The sequence below is a fragment of the Nelumbo lutea genome, chromosome 2 (assembly GCF_056320005.1).
Source record: "Nelumbo lutea isolate HS-2025 chromosome 2, American lotus-T2T, whole genome shotgun sequence".
Lineage (NCBI taxonomy): Eukaryota > Viridiplantae > Streptophyta > Magnoliopsida > Proteales > Nelumbonaceae > Nelumbo > Nelumbo lutea.
Window position 1 is genome coordinate 6,116,496 of NC_142685.1, and position 21,722 is coordinate 6,138,217.

Consider the following 21,722-nt stretch of genomic DNA (forward strand, 5'->3'; position numbering starts at 1 on the left):
AACTTCACTAATTAAAACTTATCTTCTGATTAAACCTTTTCCGTTTATAATATAAACTAAAACATTTTGGACTTTGGGCATCTTAATCTCCTCGAAGCTTTATGCTCACACAAACAGCAAAGGAATTTGGTACTAGGAACCATTTGGGCTTTATAATATTGGCTTAGTGGCATTGCATCTCGTGGCCAAATTCCACAACTTGTTCTTATTTTAATCTGCATCTCTCTAATGCGCAACAGCAGCAGCAGCAGCAGCAAGTGGGGATTAGAGATTTTGAGCTCCCGGCCTACCCATTAGGCATTAGCTGTCTCACCTTGCACCTAACTACCAATTATGCTGTCTCCGCTCCCCAAGACATTATCTCCCATGCATCAATCTCCACCGTCCGATCCATCCATCCGTTCCCTTCTGGATTAGCTCAATGATCCAAGTGGTGGTTATGGGATGCTTATAGGAACAGTTGAGTGCTGGGCAACTTATCCTTTAAAAATTCCACAAATTGAATGGTTTAGAGTCTGCCCACGACACACCCAAAATTCGAGGCGGCTAAGAGTGATTTCTGAAATTTGAGGCAGCAATTGATTAATTAATAATCAGATTTGAATTTGGTTATATATCAGTAATTATCAAAGACTTAAATAAATAAATGTTTGGCTTGACTTTCCTTGTATGGAGGGGAAGCGTCCACGTCTCCCAAGGCGTAAACCTCGTACACCCTGCCGACAGTACACCGAAAAGGAAACCCTAACCCTCCAGAAGCGGAAAAAACAGAGGAAACAAAACAACATTATTATATACATCTGGTGCTACGAAACCATCCCGTAGTCCCAATTGTGGGCCCCACCGGCATGGAACGCGTCAGATCACATCAACTATAAAATGGGAAAGTGAAAAAAGCCACGTGGATTCAGCACCTAGCAATTAACCACGTGGCAAAATAAAAGGTCATGATGGACGGTTGGGCATGTCTTGTGTGAGTCCCCAGTCTCCAATCATATACTGCAGAGTCACAGAGTGCAGTCGCAGACCCAGCACAGGGTCACAGACTGCATATGCCTTCTCTCTCTGTATCTCTCTCATCTATATATTTTTGTTGCCTTAAATGTCCTTTCCATCTCATCAAAATACCGAAAATACCCATATCAGTTTTGGAGTGTTTCACGTGGCAGCAGATATTTTGCTTTGTAGGGAGCATGAGCATCAGCCAATGCATTGGCAATTTGGCAGCAACGGCAGCACCACGAGTCCACGACTCCTGGCCGGCCACCACCGGGGTCCAGGTCCACCACCATCCGGTTCAATCAGAAAAAGACAACCAAGCATCCCACTCAAATATTCATGAATCCTGAATAACTTTTTGCCAATTTGTGATTACCCATGCATCCTGCTTGCTCTCACCATTTAACATTTTACCCTCACTTAGATTACCCAAACTACCTTTGTCTTTTATATTTTTTTTTCTTCTTCTTCTAAATAAGTGTCCGTTTGGGAGGACTTTTAAGCAGTGATTTTTGGTGCTTATATGAGCTGAGAAACCCGAAGAATTAGTTGAACCATGTTTAGCAAAAAACTAGAAAGCTAAAAAGATATGTGTATAATAATATAGGAATCAGACACAATTCAAGAGATATGTGTATCATAGGTACAAATTTTACAAAAACAAATAAAAAATTATAAAATAGGGTAAACCATAATTTTCACAAGATTTAATTATAAAAAATAGTGTTTAACAGCTCCTTCCACAGTCTCTTTGATTGAGTACAATTGAACCGGATGATGAAAACCATTCCAGTTTGATTTTTGTCCCAATGTCTGGTAACACCATTGAATGTATTTGATATTTCAAGTTTCAACCAATAAATATTCAATTGGGATGAGGGCATTTTAGTAACATCATGTGGCAAATAGGATAGCCACCCAACGGAGAGAGAGAGAGATATTTATATAGTTAAGGTGGGCTGCTTTCCTAGGTTCTATATATTTAATTTGTCAATAATTCAATTAATAAAAGTGACCTTTACTCTCTAATAGTTTTTGTAAGATCCGTTTCTATCTATTTACAGTCATGGTGGGGCCTGTTCCTCTATATTCCCACTAAAGTTGTCCAATAATACTAAAAAGTATGAATACAACAACAAAGCAAATCAAAGATGAATAAACTGTAGAGTAAGATTGAGTAAATACTGCGTAAATTGGTGCAATTTTCATTGATTATTATCACCAAGTATTGATTTCCCTTTTTATGGATCGACCCCAGCATTCATTATCACATGCATACGTCCACAACTTTTGGAGATAGAGAAAACGAAAAGATTCGAGTTAAAGGACACGTGGCAACCAGCTACTGAAGGGTAGTTGGATGATGGATGAGGCTGGCAGGTTGCCTTTAATGGGAAAAGAGATAACAGGATAAAGGGGCTTATGAGGCACTGAAGGGTTACCGTAAGAGGAAAAGTTCTATGTGAGGATGGACGGTGGATATTGTATTTCCCGTGATATATATTTATAATTATTTTTTCTATCGAAGGGACGTCTTTTGTTTTATTGGGTGGACCTTAATGGGAGGATGACGTGGCGTGTGTGCGTGACTTTTACGATGATGACTTCTACCACCTGAACTGAAATGTGTAAATTAAGGTTTCCTTAGCGATTAGCGACCATTCATCCATTAGTTTTTTTTTACCTTCTTTCTAATTTCTTTTCAACTTTTATTTGAAAGGAACTACTCATATACAGTGGTCGTATTGATGATTACGCAACCGCTAACATCGATCCTTCTATTCAAATTTTCGAAACAAAAAACAAAAAATCTGATCTTCTTTTAACTCCTTGCATCCACAAGTAATGCAATTAATATGTGGCTTGATTTATTATATAAATCGTTTAAGAGGTCTGTTTATTTGTATACGTGGCAAATTTTAAATCGTTTGCTGCTCTCCTCCACCAATCTCCTTGTGCTTCTCAAGATATTATTACTGATGACCAACGGAGGTTGACTTTCCTCTAAATGCATTAAATTGTGAGTTTGACATGAATGAAATTGCGATTTTGGCCAAATTTGAGAGTGCCTATTTAGAAATTTTTGGTGAAAAATCGATAGTATTTTTAAAATGATGCAGCGTCCCTATTCCAACTAGTTCAGAGGGTGGATGGATTTATTTTGTGTATTGAATGTATCAATATTTTCAACCTTATCAATAAGTATTTATTTTGGATTTGTTTTCAAAATGAAAATACAAATAAGTACTTATTGGTGTGATTTCTATTTAAAACAAGTGCTTATTTAAATAAGTACTTATTTTTAAGTATTCTCAAATTTGGTCTTAAAGTCGCTTTAGGATTGAGTTACTTTGGTTGATACACTTTGAAGAAACTCTTAAGGTGTTTGGCACTTGAGAGGGCTAAGGCATTGAACTTCGACCTATTCCTTAGGCTGTGGTCGGTTGCATTGCAAATTTATTTGAACTGATGCAAAATTATGGCAGTGCAAATGTTTTGGGTGTAAACTTTGATTTACTTTTGTTTCAAATATTACCTTACTTTGTTTGGTTTCTGTACAAATGAAGTAAAATATGACCTAAAACAGAATAGAATAAAATCCAAAGTAAAATTAAACTTAAATTTGCATTTTTTTTTTTTCATTTGCATTCCCATAATTAGTACTAGTGCAAATAAAATTGTACAATAACCAAACACAACTTAAGAGAGTATTCTTCACACCAATTGCACAGCACATTATATATATTCATCCAAATCATTTTCAACATACAAAATGTTCCCAATGTGTGACTACAATGTCTCTCACGGTTGGTGTGAGGAATAGATTGGGCCTCTTCAGCATTTATTGAGATTTGTTGACTAAACCATTTTCAAGAAGTCATCGAAAGTAGCTTCAGTGTGTGTAGAGTTGAATTCCCAGCTCATGTAAGCCTAATTTTCGCTTTCAAAGTTTTCTACCAAGAACAACTCCACAACCTTTCATGTGAGGGGCCTACCTTGCAATGCTAGAAGCCTAATTTTCCTTTTTTAAGTTTTCTAAGTTGCAATTGAAAATATTGCTCTAGCTTGTTGTCAATAGATTGAAGGTAGAGGTCATGTCTCTTTTTGGTAGGATAATTGGTGGGTTTGGTCGGTTGATTAATGAAAATGACCATGAGGAGGTTGATGATTTTACAGTTAATCAGGTTCTTGACCAAAATGGATCGATTATGGAATTTCATGGTTATGCTATTCCTTGGATCAAAGAATCGAGCTAGGTGTTTTAATGAGGATTCTAATGGTCGGTTGATTTGGATTTGTAATTCGAATGGAAATTTTCTCTCTTAGCTTTGCAAGCTATCTAATTAGAGAGTGTGTGTTCATGTGGAAATCCATGCATGGTGCTATTCTATTTAAGTGTGTTTGCTGTTGGACCCATAGAACAGACACCTTTCATCATTTATTTGTTCCTGGAATTATGGCACAAAAGATTTTGAACTATTTTTCTCAATCAAGATTTTTAAAATTGGAATAGACGGGGAATCGTTCTAGCCTGTAGGGGCTGGTTTCAGGGCCGAATGGCCCAACTGTTCGTTTTGAATGAATGGCCCGTTCTGACTTAATAAAAAATAAAAAAAAAAGACTAAAAATTACTGTCCAGTTCAACGGTTCAACTGTCAGGGCCAGTGGATTGCTGACCAAATCAATGTTTTTTTACTAAAAAAAATGATTTTAGGATGAAACTGAATTGATTACCTGATCGATTGCCAGTTTTTCTGTTCCAATCGTCCATTCTGGTCTGATTTCGAAAACCATATTCTCAATTATTCAATGTCCACATCATTCCATCACAACATATTGTTGATCAAGTTATAAGTTGGAGACTTTGTAAAAAAAAATCTCAACCGATTCATCTCTTTCTTCTCTCCTCTTGTTTTCTCACACGCGGTTTGTTCATTTTTAAATTAAAAACATAAAATATCACAATATAAGTCTTTGCATGGTTTAATTCTCTAATAAAATCTTTTGTTGTCTCTCTCTCTCTCTCTCTCTCCAACAATTAATGTTTTGTAACTTTTCCTTTTTCCCATCAAATCTCTATTTCTCTCCTCTTAAACCCCTTTCAATCCCTCTCATCAATCAACTCCTAATAAAATATTGAAGAGATGGGTTTAATTCGGGTTAAAACCAATCCTGAAAGCCGGAAACATGAACATGAACCTTGGGCAAGGACCCAAACCAAAGCCAAATCTAATACCACTTAGAATGGGCTTAATTAGGTGGAACATTAGCAGATTTTTTATTGATGTTTGATAATCTTCTTATTCATGTAGTCTTCTGCCATTTTTATATCTTCTATCTTATTCAACTCAATGCATTGCATGCAAAACTTAAATAAATTAAGGAAACATTTGAGAGAGAGAATACAGTGAATGTGACATTCACATTTGCTTGGGCCCATCAAAGGTGAGAAACTCATGTGGATAAAGGAAAGGAAATTAAGGAGATTGTGAGTAAATATCTGTGCCAGTTTGGTTACGTTGGAGCTACTTTTCTTTCTTCTTCTTCTCAAAATCCCAAAGACCAACATTAATATATATTTAATAATATAGAGTCCCATTCATCGGCTTTTAATATAGCAAAATTCTCAAGGAAAAACCATGGCGTCTCGGGTATGACAGCTTGCGGGATTTCGACACCAAACGACGTGTTTGGCTCTTGTCCACTCCAAAGTGCCACCTCATCTGCAATCCTTAAATTCAGATTTCAATATTTCTCGTCTTCTTTTCTTCATTTCATAAAATATAATTTATAAGATAACAAATATTTTGCCAAATTTCATTCCTGAATTTTGACTTTTGTGTTGAACCGTTGATCCTACAAATAATGTATGGTTGTTGACATAATCAGGGGTGTCAATTGGATTGGATTTGGCCCAGCCCGATCCAATCCAATGTGAATTCACTTACAAGTGGATTGGACCTAATCCAGTCCAAATCTAATACAAACCAAATTCAATCTAATTTATTAAAATGCAAATGGACTGGATTGGATCCAATCCAAATCCAATGAAATATCAAAAATTATATAAAAAAATAAAACATATAAAAAATTACAAAAATATATTAACATGAAAATCGAAAATTACAAAAATATACCCTTTTGTCATTGAAAAAAACATTTTTGTAAAAGTGCTTTGATAAAAGTACTTTCATAAAAATGCTTTTGTAAAAGTGCTTTCATGTAAAAATACTTTTATAAAAGTGTTTTCGTAAAATTCCTTTTCATAAAATTATTTTCGTAAAAGTGGTTTCGTAAAAGCACTTTCATAAAGTGATTTTATGCTGGATTCAGTTTTGATTGCTCTCAAATTGGACAAAAGTTTGGCCTTATGATCGGATTATTGGAAATTTGGTTTAGATCCAATGCAAATCAATAAGAATATGGACCAATTTATTTTGGATTAGATCAATCCAATAATTATAATGTACTGTCTAAATCCGATTTGATATAGTTTAGATCGGATTGGATCCAATCGAAAACCGATCGATTGACATCCCTAGTTGTTGTAAACCCCCTATGCTTTTGGTTGTTTTTCTATTTTGATTTGCATAATAATAATGGTACGATACCAGAACTTGTGCATCTGTGCGGGGGTGCCCAAAATTAGGCTTCGAATATTGAGAGAAGTTATATTAGAGATAAGGGAGACAATTTTAAGGAAAAATCATTGTAAATTACTTTTAAAGTAGGCTTTAAACGAAAGATGCTCGTTTAAGGTGATTAATGGTAATTCCCAAATTCCTAGAGATTTATAGTTTGGGTTTACATGTTCTTAGAATTAATTAATTGTTAGAGGCTTGTTTGGTTTGATTTTCTTTTTGGGGGGATGGGCTTGAGGTGGTGAGGGAGAGTTATGAATGCTTAGATTATGGGGTAAGGTGAGGTAAGTCCCTTCCTGTTATTATAAAATTTCCTTTTGAAAATGATTAAGAAAATTTAAGGTGGTTACTCCTCCACAAGGAGTAAAATTTGGGGCCTAAAAAAAAATAAAGAAGACCCTCAAGGAAAAATCCTTTAATCAATTCCAAAAGTCTTTGTAATAAGGGTGCTCACCGTTGGGTTAATTGCACCATAGATAGATTTTTGAAATCGAAGCAGTCCCACTGGTTTTTAGATTATTCTGAATTGAAACCAAACCAAATCAATTAGTTAACCAATAGATTGATTCAGTTTTTAACTGGTTCAAGTCTTCAGTTTTTCAGTTTTTTCATATTTATAATATATATATATATATATATATATATATATATATTACAAATAAATATATAAATATAATATTATTGTAAATAATATATAATATATCATAAATGTGTATATTATTTTATAAATATTATAAATGTATATAATATATACAACTATATATACCAATTGGTTAGATTAACTGTTGGTTTTTTATAGGTTAACTTAAAATCAAATCGATCGGTTCAATTAATTGGATTTTTCAATTTAGTTTCATTGGTTCAGTTTGATTTTCTGGTTTTTTTATGAACACCCCTGGTGCTAAAGGGGTATATTACTAACTAATGAGGGAGAGTTTGATAATAATAACCACCTCCAAGAATTTTGTTGAATTCTCATCAGTTGGTGTACAACTTATACCTTAGGCTATGTTTGGTTTAAAGGAAAATGTAGAGAAAGGAAGGAAAAGGTAAGGAAACCTTTACAACACTTGTATTGGCTCCTCTATCTTTTCCTTCCTTTCCCTACTTTTTCCTTCAAACCAAACATAGCCTAAGTTTATATAATCCATATTGGAGTACAGGCACAACCAAGTATAGGAAAAACAAACTCGGATTATTTGATTGCCAATGGTTGCATATCATAGGTTGTAGAACTAAAGATAACGCCCCACACCAGTCATAAAATACATGGAACCCACAATACAACCAAAGTGTTCAATTAATCCAATCTCATAAAACATATACATACACCCACACATATACAAATAAAACAGGGAAAAATAGAAGAAACATAAACTAATACTAAGTTCCTCACCAAATCAACGCTACACTATCTAAACCCAAGAGTTCTTCCATCCTTGCAGATATTTGACTTAGCGATTTGCCTTCTTCCTTAAAACCTGTCTTATTTCGTGTTATGTTAAACGAATTTGATGTCTCCACCCAGGCAGTTGAATGATCGTATGGTAGAAAAAAAAAATTTGATTCATTTCATATCAATGAAAACTAAGTGGCAAATAAGGGTGAATCAACTATGGATTGATGCGACCAGGCTAATAACCACATATATAACACATCAAGGTCATTTACAACGCGCGTGTCTTGTTTTGTTTTACTTGCAACTAGGAACGTGTTGTGTATTGATGGGAGTCGTAAGAAACCAAGGGTTTATACACGTACACGTGCATAGGACTTACACATAGGAGATGGACACCACTTATAACCCCAAAGCTTAAGCTATTAAGTGATAGGCCAGTCTTGTTTACTAGTACCTTGCAATTCTCATTCCTTTCCAATGTGAAACTCTCATACCCCTATTGAACAAAAATTATTATTATATTGCCAAGCTTGACATACACCAACCAAAAAAGAGCCATTTGCTTAGGACCATAGGGGAGCCCATGGGTGGAGACTTCATCATCATGGAAGATCAAATGCTTTTGCCAATATTTTGGCCATGGAGAAGACAACAAAGCCATGGGAGTCGACGTGCTTTTGTCAAATCTTCGGCTTGAGGAGAGTCGCTTAAAACCAAGCACTTGTATACATACACAAGTATAGGAAAGGACTTGCATACAACTTGCAAGAGATGAACACCACTAACAACCCAAAAGCTTAACCTATTAGGTTATGAGCCACTCTTATATATAAATCTCTCGCACCCTTCATTCATCTCCAATACAAGACTCTCATACACTAATCACACATGAATCCTAACAAAATGTTTCTCAAAAAAGGGGATTTAATTACTAAAATGATATATGAAAGGCCAGTGGCCAATAAGTCCAGAACCATTGCTTCAACATTGATTCTGGTATGGTTATCTCTTCTTGTCTTTCATTAAAATGATTTGTTTCTACTTGGACATAGACAAAATTTCAAACCACAATATTTTTTTTTTGCTTGTATTGTTTTTCCTTTTCAGTGAAATTCTCTCTGCAACATTAGATTTAAATCCAGCAGATTAACAACAATTGACATCAAAATCGATGGCTATACCAAACAGCTTTGGAAGATAATGTCCAAATATCACTGCTCTCAATTTCTATGAGATTTCAATCATCCTGTCAGTAACACTATCGCCCATCAACACTTATTAATAAACACAGTGCCGATGCCATCAACTTTTTACTAAATGATGTGTCTATCACCACCAATTGGACTTAAATTTTCATGGGTGTGATCATATTATGAAAGTGTGTCTCCATGGCAATGATTTCCATCTGCCTTAAGCAATTCTCCACTCCACGCCAGCCATCAAAGTGACTCCCTGTGGATGACAGGGCTCTCAATTATTGCTCTATTATATTATATATAAAGGGAATCCATCTTATTGTAAAAGTGGGCATGATGAATAAATAGTTCAATCAATAAGAGTACAATTTCTTTATCAATTGCGTTACAATTATCATCATTATATATATATAATGCATATAATTGGATAATTGGATATCGTACAGTACTGACTTGTTCATTCGTGTATGATTTGCCCTCGTACATAAAATATCATTAAAAATATAAAATAAATCTTTAATCCATTTATTTTTCCATTTCCACATCCCTTTTCTTTTATTTCTCATGAAAATGGGCATACCACGGATTAATAAATGTCCTTTTGAGGCAACCATGCGACACATGTTGTATGAAAGAAAACCGAAGTTGCTAAATTACCACCAAAGGCAATAGACATAGACCGATCTACGTTGTCATGAGGGTAAGAAATTCAACCCACTCAGACTTCTTAAATACTTCGAGGTATCATTCAAAATTGCTGTTTGATTTTTCTTTTTCTTTTTTTCAAAGTTGGCTTAACTAAAATAATAATTGTGTGGTCAATTTGAAATACATAAAGGTTTGACTCATAAATAGTAGAGTTTTTAAATTCTATTAAAAATATGAGTCTAGTTCTAAAAAATCAATAGTCATTATAATAAAATAATCAGTTTGATTAAAATGTCAGAGAGAGAGAGAGAGAGAGAGAGAGAGAGGTGATCCGCTCCCGCTCCAAATTCCAACCCATTGCCAATTGGCTTAGATTAGGGTCTATTTCATGGGATGGGGGTGGGTCAGCTCGGGTTTCGGTTGGACTCACAGATCGGTTGATATGATATCCTTGCTGTGATACCTCTAAATGAAATAATTAAAATAGTTAATGCCTATTCTAGTAATTTTACCAATCTTTAAGCCTTTTTTCCACACGATCATTCATCTCCTCCTAGCATTAATAAGACGGCAATTCCAAAAACCATGTGTTAAGGACTTCTTCTAGGAGTCCCACAGCGATTCCGGCACATCTCATTATTAATAAATGAGACAAAACTTCTAAATTATAATCATTGTTAAAAGGGTAAATCCCTTTAAACGTTTCTTTGTTTTTCAACAAGTCTTAAATCTTCCCACAACTTTGACCTTTCCTTAATTTTTTTCTATACAAGGTTTTTTAAATTTTTCTTTCCTTCTTTTTTTTTTCTTAAATCAAACACAAAGTCTTGTTCACTTTTTGGATTTTGAAAGGATGAAAAGTTGATCAATGGGATTTTGATTCTCATTGACCAAGATATTCACAAGAAGTGGAATTTGTCAACACTTGGATGGGACAATATTATCCCTTTTAATATGGCTAAAATTATCATTATCTTATTTACTTAGAAAATAAAAGAACATAGATAAATTGTTTATGCCACATAACAAAACGAAATACTAAAATAATATTTGGTCATATTAATAGTTTAAGGGTAAAGTTATAATTAGGAAAAATATTCTAACTTGATAAGAAGAATTAGTATGGGCATAATAGACATTTAATGTCCCTCTCCACTTAAAAGTAACGGAAAGGGGTGTATAAATCCCTCGGTCCCCAAAAGTCAGGAGAGGTTTAAGCGCAGGTCAAAGTTAAGGGGAGGTTTAAGACCTTTTCAGAAAACCTAGGGAAGCTTTAAATGATTTATGTGGACCATATCAGAAAGGACCGATTTCATTCAAGAATTAGGTCAATAATGCAACACATGCACAGCAGTCTCAAGAAAAAACCCACAATTTGCTAATGAAATGAAACCCATATCGATAAAGATTACGCTAGAAAATTATTATAAATTTGACAAATATGCCAAAAGTCTTAAGACTATTGCAACACATCAAAACAAACACTTTTAACATTTACAACCGTAACATACCACCATGCTCCCGCAACCAATGTCTCAACAGTTTCACTCATACAAATCTCTCTCCAGTGATAGGTGGTAATCATTTCACTTTCACTTTGGTAGCTTTCACTCTATTCCCAGTAGCCATTTCAATGACGGATTTCACTTTTCTCTAGGTGTTTCTTCTCCCAGGCAATCTTCATGATTAAAACTTAAGATGTTGGGTGGGGTACGCTCTACTACAATTTGTTATATTTAACCAATACATTAGAAGCCTTTGTTCTTTATGATACCATTTGTTATATGCTTAATTAATATGCCAAAAGCGTTAAGACCGATGAAAATGCATCAAGTCAAGCTAAGAACTTTAAATTTGTAACAAAATCAGAAAAAAAAAAAAAAAAAAAAAAGTCCATACTGATCCAACCCAATTCACATTGGCCTTCCAACAGAAACCTACATCAACAAAATTTTGGTCCATCCAGCAAAAAAAAAAGGAAAACAAATTTATGATTTTTTCTTTTGTCTTTCTAATAGAGTAGTATCCCTCGTATGTTTCTTTTCCTTTTCTTTTTATTTTTTAGGCTTATAATATTCAAATGACAAGGTGAGGAGACGCAACTAGCAAAAGGAGAGAGAGAAAGAGAAGAAGAAGAAGAATGTAACTGCGAGCACTACGACAAAAATCTCTAATGGACTCCCCTTTGATTTATAAATCAACTTCATCTATAAATATTGTAGGGCTGAGATATTCATCCATACTCTTGTCATTAAAAGCAATCTAGATTTAGAATAATTAGAATGTGTTTAGAATGTTGAATTGGAGTAGGAATAGGAATTGAAGTTGAAATTCCAATTCAATTCCTACGTTTATAAGACTTCTCTCCCCAAATTGTTGATCCATTACATCAAGTAATGAGATCAATATTAATAATTTAATAAAAACTAGGAAAGCATTAAATGGTAACAGAGATCTATATGCCAATGGAATACAGATTTCTCATTCATCTAAAACAAGGTTTTTTATGTTTTTGCATTTAAGAAAAAACATATTCATTAGGAATTTTATGGGTCACCTTCGTTAAGGGTTTGGTTCAACTCGAACCTGCCAAGAAGATCTCCGATTCATTGTTCATAAAATGGTGCTCACATCATATTTACAACCACTTGCAACTGTTTATTGAAGATATCTTTATACTTGTATGTTTTTATTGATCAGGAGATATAACTAATGAAACGTAATACAAAACCCAATACATGATGCCAACAATGTCTCAACCAGTCATTATAGCCGTACATTGGGAGCATCTCCCCATGAATGACAAAGGAAAGATTCCTAATACGCAATGGCTGTAGTGGCATGTTGGAACATAATTGGGAGCGTTTTGTTGGAAGCATATCCTTATCTGGTCAAAGGCTCACAGAGGTCAAACCCCCCAACATCAAACCTAACACCAAGCTCAATAAAGCCAACCGGATACTCAACCTTATAGCGTCAAGACAGATTTACAATTTAGTTTGATCCATTCATGTTACAAGGTAGCCCTTAGACTAGAGAGGTTTTTTCTTCAAACAAATGCCATATTGTTTTAAAGAAAGAGCATATAAGAAGTGGATTACTCTCACTCTCAAACAAAAGTTTATCTCCTATCAAATTGAATTATTTAGACACGTGTTTATCCACTCTCAAAAATCAGTTAATGAATTTGGTTCAATTTCATAATTTAAACAAAAAATTCATTATAAAACTTTCAAATTAAATAAATCATTATAGAAAATATCAAATAACCCATTTAATTATTTTAAAATAAAAATTAAAAAAAAAAAAAACTTCAAGATAAATATACCCTATAAATGATAAATCAGTCAAGCATGAAATGATATGTACGTGTAGTTTCCGGTTGCCACATACTTACTACATGGCCATCCTAAAATAATACAAAGACCCCCAATACTATGGGTTTAGTGACAAAGACCCCTCTAAACTTTGGCCATTAAACAAAGACCCCCCTCCGTTAACGTTCCATTAATTAATTTCAAAAAATATTCTCGTTTGAGTGTTTAAAATTTTTAAATGCCCAAATTATCCTTTTACAATTAAGGCGGCATTCGGTAGTATGTATATATCGTGGACGGGACCGTCTTTGTCTCATCCATGGTAAGATATGGTGTTTTGCTAAGTGTGGCGGTCCTCACCCACAAAATAGCATGGATAGGGATGAGCCACACTCCAATTTATTGTCCACAGTATTTTCTCGTGGATGGTCTATACTATGGTATGGACAATTTGTGGGAAGGTTTCAGTGTAATGCACCTGCGTTACATTAGTCTAATTATTATCATTTTATTTAATCTTTTAATAATTTTTAATATTTTATCAATATAATTTTTAATGTTAATTTCAGCACAAGTCCGACAGTTCTCCTTCTCAACTCTTTTTTCATTATTTAAATATTAATTTGTATTATTTTTATCAATAAAATAATATTTAAAATATTATTATTATTTTAATTTTTTAATATTTAAAATATTATTTTTTAAATTATTTAAAAATGCAATAGTTGTCTACATATTGATGCCTTTTTTCAATTTATTTACCATATAAAATGCAAAAATTAGATATTTATGATCGACCGTATAGATCTCCCATAAAATGTATAAGGGATACATGGAATCAAAAAGTATAGTGTGGATCACACCATATCGCCACCGTGGGTGTGGATTCATCTAATCCACACAATCTATCTACAATTAAGAACAACTGTGGACTATGGTATGCTGTAAATTGGTCCCTACCACAAGGTGTGGTGTGGTGTGGACCAATCCACACCCACCAATTTATCATCCACACTACAGAACACCTCCTAATTGAGCAAAACCTTATGTTGCTCAGGCAGACAACACTTTTAAATTTGTTGGTGAATTCTATCAATGGAAATGAGGGAGACAAGTATTTTGGGTCAAATACAAAAACAATCTTCAAAATATTGTCAAGGCAAATCTGTGGAAAATATCTTATAGATTGATCACGAACTTCTTTATGGCGATCATTGAGAGATTATGGCTCTATAGCTAAAAATGCAGCATTCGAATCCATGGACGTAGAAACAAAGAGTAATGATGTAGAAGACAGAAGAGAAAGGGACAATGATAGCTCCAACAAGAAAAGAACGACTTGACCTTCCGATTGAAATCTGACAATCCGCCTACATCCAGAATTGAGAAAGGTTTCATGTAATTGCTCCTTTGATGGAACTGGTTCATAGCCACAGATAACTACTTGTGTGAACCCGAAAGCTGCATTTAATAGTTCAACTACGGCTGGAATTAGGCATGCGGATGATCAATAAATACGAAAATAGACATGGATTTTGAACTGAGAAACGGGGCCATGCTAGGTTAGTTCAGTACGTTCTTGAGTTCAAGTGTTGAATAGATAGGTCGATTTGAGTAAAACACTAAAATCAATAATATCTATACTACCTATAAAAGAGCCAATGCCCCTTATTTCTAGAATTTTCATTGGATATTTTCTGTCCCCTTTGTCAAAGGATACAATGGGCATAAAGAGGACATGTATGTCATTTATTCTTATTTCAAAAACTGTCCACGTATAACTGTTTAGAAACTATCCACTTAAAATAGCTTAGAAGCGGTCAATGAATTATAAATAATTTTGTCTTAGAGATACTGTCACGTGCAAATGCACATACACATTTATTAATATATCAAAATGTCCCAAAGTTTCCAAATCAATCCCGTCAATTCCACTCGTACTATATATAGACTTGTGGGCACAACCTGATTGAACTTATTTTATTCAGCTTCACCCTTGCAGTTTCACAAGCAGGTTGCAAATTCTTTGGAGACATGTATAAGATATATGTTACTTTCTTGTAAACGATCCTTTGTGGATAAATACTCAAGTGTGGTGAGATGAATCAGAAATATATGAGAGATTCAATAATTGGCGTACAAAGTGGTTCTTGTAAAGCAAGAGAAAAGAGTTCCATAAAACTTTGCATATGGTGCAACTTAACCCCTCCACATCTCCCTTAATTTCTTGACGTCAATGCTGTTCTGCAATTTGTTTACCTTCTCTGAATTGATGACTTGTATTAATACCAAGATGTTAATGTCCCTTGCCATTTCTCAAGTGTCTTTGATTATTGGGTCGATCTTCCATGGAATGGTTATATTTTGTCTTGATTCTGTCTGTTGAGAAGCTTAGGTTATTAATCATCCATTCAATTTGTCACAACAAAAGTTTAGAGGGGATTTTGTAACAAATTAAAGTATAAGGGTCAATATAAAAGTTTAGGAGGTCTTTGTTGCAAATTAAAGTATAGAGAATTTTTTATCATTGACCCTATACTACAAGAGGGAGGATCTATTTGCATGATAGCAAAACAAATGCATAGAGGAAATAAGGAAAATTGCTAAATAAGGAGGATCTATTTGCAAAAAAAAACAATTTTCGTGTTTCGCATACTTGGTTCGTAACTGGTAACAGGGGTCGGAAAATTGGTGGGCCCATACGTAGGAGTAGGGAGGCGATAAGATCAAAAGGCATGGATGGATCAAATATTCTGGTTATCATAGAGAAGTAGACACATTGGTCCCAGCGAAAGGACCATTTATGGCATGTTTAACATTGGTGTAACATGATTTGACATCTGGCGATTCTTTCTTCGCCCACGTGGTTCCTCTGATTGGATGGTTTCTGCGTACTGTTTTCTAACACGTGTCATCATTCCAATTATATAATCCCATGCCACCTAATTTTTTGTTTTTATTTGGCCAAAATTTTTCGACACAAGATCAGAAGATGTTCGATGAGAACACCATTGGGACCCACCATTTAGTGGGTCCATCCCTTCCAACTCTGTTGTGCCCCCAAAAAACAATCTTGACACGTGGAGATCTGAGCGTAATTGGTTGGTTTTAACTGTGGTAGACGCTCGATGATGGGTCCCATCAAGGAAACCTACACGGCTAGAGGACAACGATGGTGTGATATTATTACGGCACAGTATTTTCTGACCTGGTTAGTCTGGACCGTCGCCGGAAATCAACCGATCAGATGATCAAGAAAATCTGATTTTTGCTATTTTTGGCCTCCGATCTCTACAACTACACCTATACATCTGCTTAGACGTTCATGTCATTAGGGCCATAGTACGCCAGTCAGGCAAACTCGCGCTCGGAGCGCATTATTTATTTATAAAAGGTCAACAAATTCTTTTTCCTCTTTTATTTCTTGACCCGGAAAAAAGGTCAACAGATATCTAGGATAAGCAGCAGAAAAACCTAGAACACCGTGAGACCGGAAGAAACGGTAATGACATGATCTTTTGATAAAAGATATTTAATTAAGGTGTAAAAAGTGAAAAAAGGAGGGCGTAAAAGTAGTTAGAGAAAATTGGGGAGTGGAATACAACTAAAAATATGCTACAACCTACATACATGATGTTCTTTCACACGTCCCATCTGGTCCGGAGTTGGACCTGACCGGCTGTTCCTTTTGCCCGTTGCCCTTCGGCCGGTCGGCCCTCTCTCTCTAATCTGTATTAGGCTATTAGCCCTGCCTCAATGCTTCCTTACTCTCCATAAATGATAAACCAACACCGTTATCTCGTTTTTTTTTCTGTTTTTTCTTTTTCAAAATTTCAATATTTTGAGCTTCGGTTTCTCTCTTCTATAAGTATTTTCAGTTCTATGGCCGTTTGTTACTAAGTTCTGTCTCCTCCTTCCCAGGAACCCGACAGACAGACGGTCGTGATTTCTCCCCCAACGATCATCTTCAACCCAATATGATCAACACTTCTTTTTCCTCTCTCTGAGTAAGAGAAATGCGTCCGTCTGTGCGAAATAAGGCTTCACACTCTTCTTACTCAGTTACTTCTCCGGCCAGAGTCGCCGGCTGTTGCCTACTATAGCTTATTGGTTCGATACCCTCCGGCATCATCAGTTTATCTCTTATCTGGCTTCACCCCTTTTTTCTATTTTGCTTTCGATTGTATTTCTTCTCGTGTCTGTTCGATCGTCTCTCTGACTTGAATTTTTGTGCGCCCACCGAACTCTGTTTTTTTTGTATATGTATTTCTCAATTGTTTCGTTTATTGTCTGGAATAGTCCTCTAAATGCGCTGTAGAAGGATAGAAGTAACAGAGATTTCTGGGTGTCGAAGAGCTAATGTTCCTTAGACGCCTCTCTGCTTTACCTGCTCTGGCTCTTCTTCATCAGATACACATATAAACACCCTTTCGGAGTTTTCTTGGCTTAAGGACGCAAGATCAATCGAAGAAGGAAAGGGACAAAGTACAAGTAAACCACATAAATTGTTGACGAATTGGAAGCCGTGATGTTGGATCTTAACGTTGTTTCCGCTGATTCAACCTGCGATGGAGATAGGGTGATGATTGGCAAGCTTCCGGTGGTTTCCGGCGGCCAAATGGACGATTCCGGCTCCTCGAATTCCTCCGTTGTCAATGCTGATGCTTCGAGCAACGGAGGAGATGATGATTCATGTTCAATTCACGACAGGCGTCCTGGCGGCGGCGATCTCTTCGCCTTCAGCTTTGATATTCTGAAAAAAGAGGCTGCTGCCGATGAGGACGACGACGACGAAGGTGAATCAGAGAACGGTAATATGACGATGCCGAGTGGTTTCGTTACGAGGCAGCTCTTCCCGGTCACAGCGGACGGAGGACGAGGAGTAGCTGCTGGGGATGCTGGCTCCCGTTTAGGGCCGTCTTCCTCTTCCTCTTCTCGGCCGCATTGGGTGGATCTCTCATTCTGCCAACCGGACACCGGTGGCCAGCCGGGGATGAAGGTCTTGCACCAGCAGCAGCAACCGCAGGTCAAGAAGAGTCGTCGTGGGCCCAGGTCTCGAAGTTCTCAGTATCGGGGAGTTACATTTTATCGGAGGACTGGGAGATGGGAGTCCCATATCTGGTAGGCACAAGCTGCCCATTTGCTAATTCGTCCATTCCTAGTTGATTCTTTTCTGGCTCCTCTGTAATTTTCCACAATTTCTCGTTTTCTCTTTGTTCAGGGATTGCGGAAAACAAGTGTATCTGGGTATGGAATTATCTCTCTTTTTGGTTAAATATCATCCCTTACTAGTGTGAGGGATGCTTTTTCTTAACTCCACGTTATTACCATTAGTGATGATTGATGAATTTTGTTTTGGGTTTCTTAGGTGGATTTGATACTGCGCACGCTGCTGCGAGGTAAGCCTGTTTTCGGATTGAACGCTGAGGTTGACTGCTTGTTTTTACAATTTGGACTCACATGGTCGATATCTGGTGATTGTTGCTTTCAGGGCATACGATCGAGCTGCTATCAAATTCCGTGGAGTTGATGCGGATATCAATTTTACTCTCAGCGATTACGACGAAGATCTGAAACAGGTGGGATAGGCATTGCTCACAGAGTCTCAACTATACTCGCAATTTTTTTGAATGATGCAGTGTTTATGTTTCTTTTGTTGATTCTCAGATGAGGAACCTTACCAAGGAAGAATTTGTGCATATTCTTCGACGCCAAAGCACCGGATTTTCAAGAGGAAGCTCAAAATACAGAGGGGTGACGTTGCATAAATGTGGTCGGTGGGAAGCTCGAATGGGGCAGTTCCTTGGGAAGAAGTAAGACATCCATGAAATGAAATTACATCTTCGTATTACTTTATGCATCTAAGATTAAGTGGTGATTAGATAGTCTTTAAAAAGAAGATCTGATAACTTGTCTATGGAGGAAATCTTTCCTCATGGAAAACATCTCCAAGATGCCTAATTCATGGCAGAGAGATAGGAAGAGAAAAAAGAAAAAGCAAATGAAAGTGCTTGAGAACCGGGAGTGTTTTCATCAGTAAGAATGCAATGCTTGCTTGCAGGTATATATATCTTGGGCTATTCGACAGCGAAATAGAAGCCGCAAGGTCCTACTTATCATGCATTTCCCTCTCTCTGATACTGAATTTCTTACCCTGAATTCTCAACCTCAGTAGGGTTCCATCCAACTCGAATCTCCATTTTGATTTTCTGGAAATCAGGGCTTATGACAAGGCAGCTATCAAGTGCAATGGAAGGGAAGCAGTGACCAACTTCGAGCCCAGCACCTATGAAGGAGAGATATCCTCTGAGGCTGATAATGGAGGTATTGTTTAGAACTGTTTAATTTGAACGAATATTACTTGTCACTCAAAGAGTCTCTATCGAGTGATATTTGTTAACCAATACATGATTAGGCTTCCTTGTGCTTTTGATGCAGGCAACGGTCACATTCTTGATCTGAACCTAGGTATATCTCCCCCATGTTTTATGGATGGCCCTAAGGGGAATGAAAGTGTGGGGGGATTCTGTCTTCATTGTGAGCCTGGTGACATCCCTGACACAAGGAGAACAAGGGTAATTATCTGAATTCAAACTTGAATTTATCTCCTTGTTTCTAACAATTCAATTAGGGAACAAAATCACTAGTTGCTGACAAATCTGTCTTAGGTGATCTTTTTCTGGTATCATCTCCATATATTTAAGTAAGGACTCTATTAAAAGCCAAATGTCTTGAGAATTATAGAGCAAGAGTCGTTTGTCCTTGCCTTTGGATAGATGTAGAATAGTATAGAAGGTCAATTTAGTGTGTTAGTCTAAATAGGGTTGATGGTTTATCTCCTCTTTGTTGCTTCCCATAGATGGAGAACCTTCCTTCAGCGACAGTGGGTGGTCAAGCCTCGCATGGCCCAGCGATGGCATCAGAGAACCCTCCCATCTTGACTGGTGTATGTCCTAGTTACTTTCCCAATCATGAGGTAATATATCTTCTTTCTAATAATCTAGCATCTGCATTTCTCCATAAAAGTCAATGAGCACAAGTTCCGCCCGTTGTCTGTCTATGAAAAGATTATGAAAAGGATCTTGAACCTTCAGGTTCACCCTAGTTTGAAACTTAGGTTGGGTTTCTTTATTAGTTAGTTATTGGTGACTGGTGAGATATATAGGATTAATCTTAGCTTCCAGCCCACTGTTGTTACTAAGTTGATTTTCATAACTTGCTAATCTAGCCCGTGGCAGTTGGAACACCTAACTAACTTGTTAAATGTTGGGGTTTTTAAGCAATCTTTTGGTACAGATTCCCAGTTGGTTAAGCTGAAAACATGGAAATTTCTCTAAAAAACTTCTATGGAGTCCTTTTGTGTATATTTAGTAAATGGCTCTTGGGCTGCTTTGGAGAAAAACCTAGTTCATTTTTATTACTGTTGATGGATTGTTGTTTAGTTTGCAGCATTTCATGAGAATTATTTTCTTATTGATTAGTACTAGTAGGGTGGTTTGTCCATGGTGAATGGCAAGGAAAGTAACAGCACTGCCGTTTATGTTGTTGGCAGGAAAGAATGGCAGAGAAGAGGGCCGAAGTAGGATCGCTTGGACTCTCCAACTGGGCATGGCAAATGCACGGCCACAGCGGAGGCACTGCAACCCCAATGCCACTGTTTTCTACTGCAGCATCATCAGGATTCTCATCTTCTACAGCCAATGCTTCATCAGCTGCCCTTCCTCCACCACCCCCTTTGAATACATCCCACCAACACTATTATCCTCCTAATCCCACAAATCCCATGGCCAACACGTCTCACTTCTTTTATTACAGGAGCTGAAAACAACAGACATAGTCCGTCTGCTCAGACATAGGTGGATGGGCAAACAAAACAAACTCGAGCATGTTAGTTTTTTTTAATTTTTTTAATTGATTCACGAATGTTTTTTTATATTAATACAATTATTATACATGCCCAATTAAGACCAAGATCTGGCATGTAACTTAATTCCTTGACAAATTGGTCTCTTCTTGATTCATATGCTCTTAATCTTTATTCTTTTTTAGTGACTGTAGACTGTTAAGAGCTCTGCCCAGTGCCCAGGTCCATCTTTTATTGGGTTTGGATTCTTGGGACTTAATGAGGATGCTCTTATATCTTGTTCTGTTTTTTATTTTCCCCACAAACAAGAAGCTCATTGGATTGGTTGTGATTTGTGAATTTAACCCCGAATTCATCGGCTTTACCTTTTTGCTGTACGTGAATCACTGTCCTGCTGCAAGGGGAAAGCACACACACACAGGCTACAGAGGAACTGGGGTGTGTCATGTGGTTGGGGGACTTTGGTTTGGGTTCAGTCAGAGTCGGTATTGTAAAAATCTTTAAGTAGCATGAAAAGCCTGTCAGGAACCAAACACGAATAGGGGAAGAAAGAAGGAAAAGAGGATTCCAGTCTCCAGTCCAGGCTTGTAAAAAAGATTGTTTTCAGACTTTTTCTATCCTCTTCTTCACCAGTCTATTTTCTCTCAAGCCTTGAAT

General features: G+C 36.4%; 1 protein-coding gene across 4 annotated transcripts; it reads left to right on the forward strand.

Moving 5' to 3' along the window:
- The first annotated feature begins 16,855 nt into the window (after positions 1-16,855).
- On the forward strand, positions 16,856-21,203 carry LOC148868284 (AP2-like ethylene-responsive transcription factor TOE3). 4 transcript variants are annotated; one of them, XM_088973087.1, is made up of 10 exons: positions 16,856-18,322; positions 18,423-18,448; positions 18,570-18,600; positions 18,693-18,780; positions 18,869-19,014; positions 19,263-19,307; positions 19,422-19,525; positions 19,640-19,776; positions 20,061-20,177; positions 20,754-21,203. In XM_088973087.1, exons 1-10 carry the CDS (start codon positions 17,730-17,732, stop codon positions 21,021-21,023), a joined length of 1,557 nt encoding a protein of 518 aa, XP_088829213.1. In that variant the 5' UTR covers positions 16,856-17,729; the 3' UTR covers positions 21,024-21,203. The 4 variants fall into 4 exon arrangements, with proteins under 4 accessions (XP_088829213.1, XP_088829215.1, XP_088829214.1 ...); XM_088973089.1 differs by lacking the exon at positions 20,061-20,177; XM_088973088.1 differs by lacking the exon at positions 19,263-19,307.
- The last annotated feature ends 519 nt before the right edge of the window (positions 21,204-21,722 follow it).

Bases quoted from the DNA above. Each gene is read 5' to 3' on its own strand.
- LOC148868284 (XM_088973087.1), top strand. From the start codon at position 17,730: ATGTTGGATCTTAACGTTGTTTCCGCTGATTCAACCTGCGATGGAGAT. The intron at 19,015-19,262 runs GTAAGACATCCA...GCTTGCTTGCAG, and splicing joins GGGCAGTTCCTTGGGAAGAA to GTATATATATCTTGGGCTAT. The intron at 19,777-20,060 runs GTAATTATCTGA...TGCTTCCCATAG, and splicing joins CTGACACAAGGAGAACAAGG to ATGGAGAACCTTCCTTCAGC.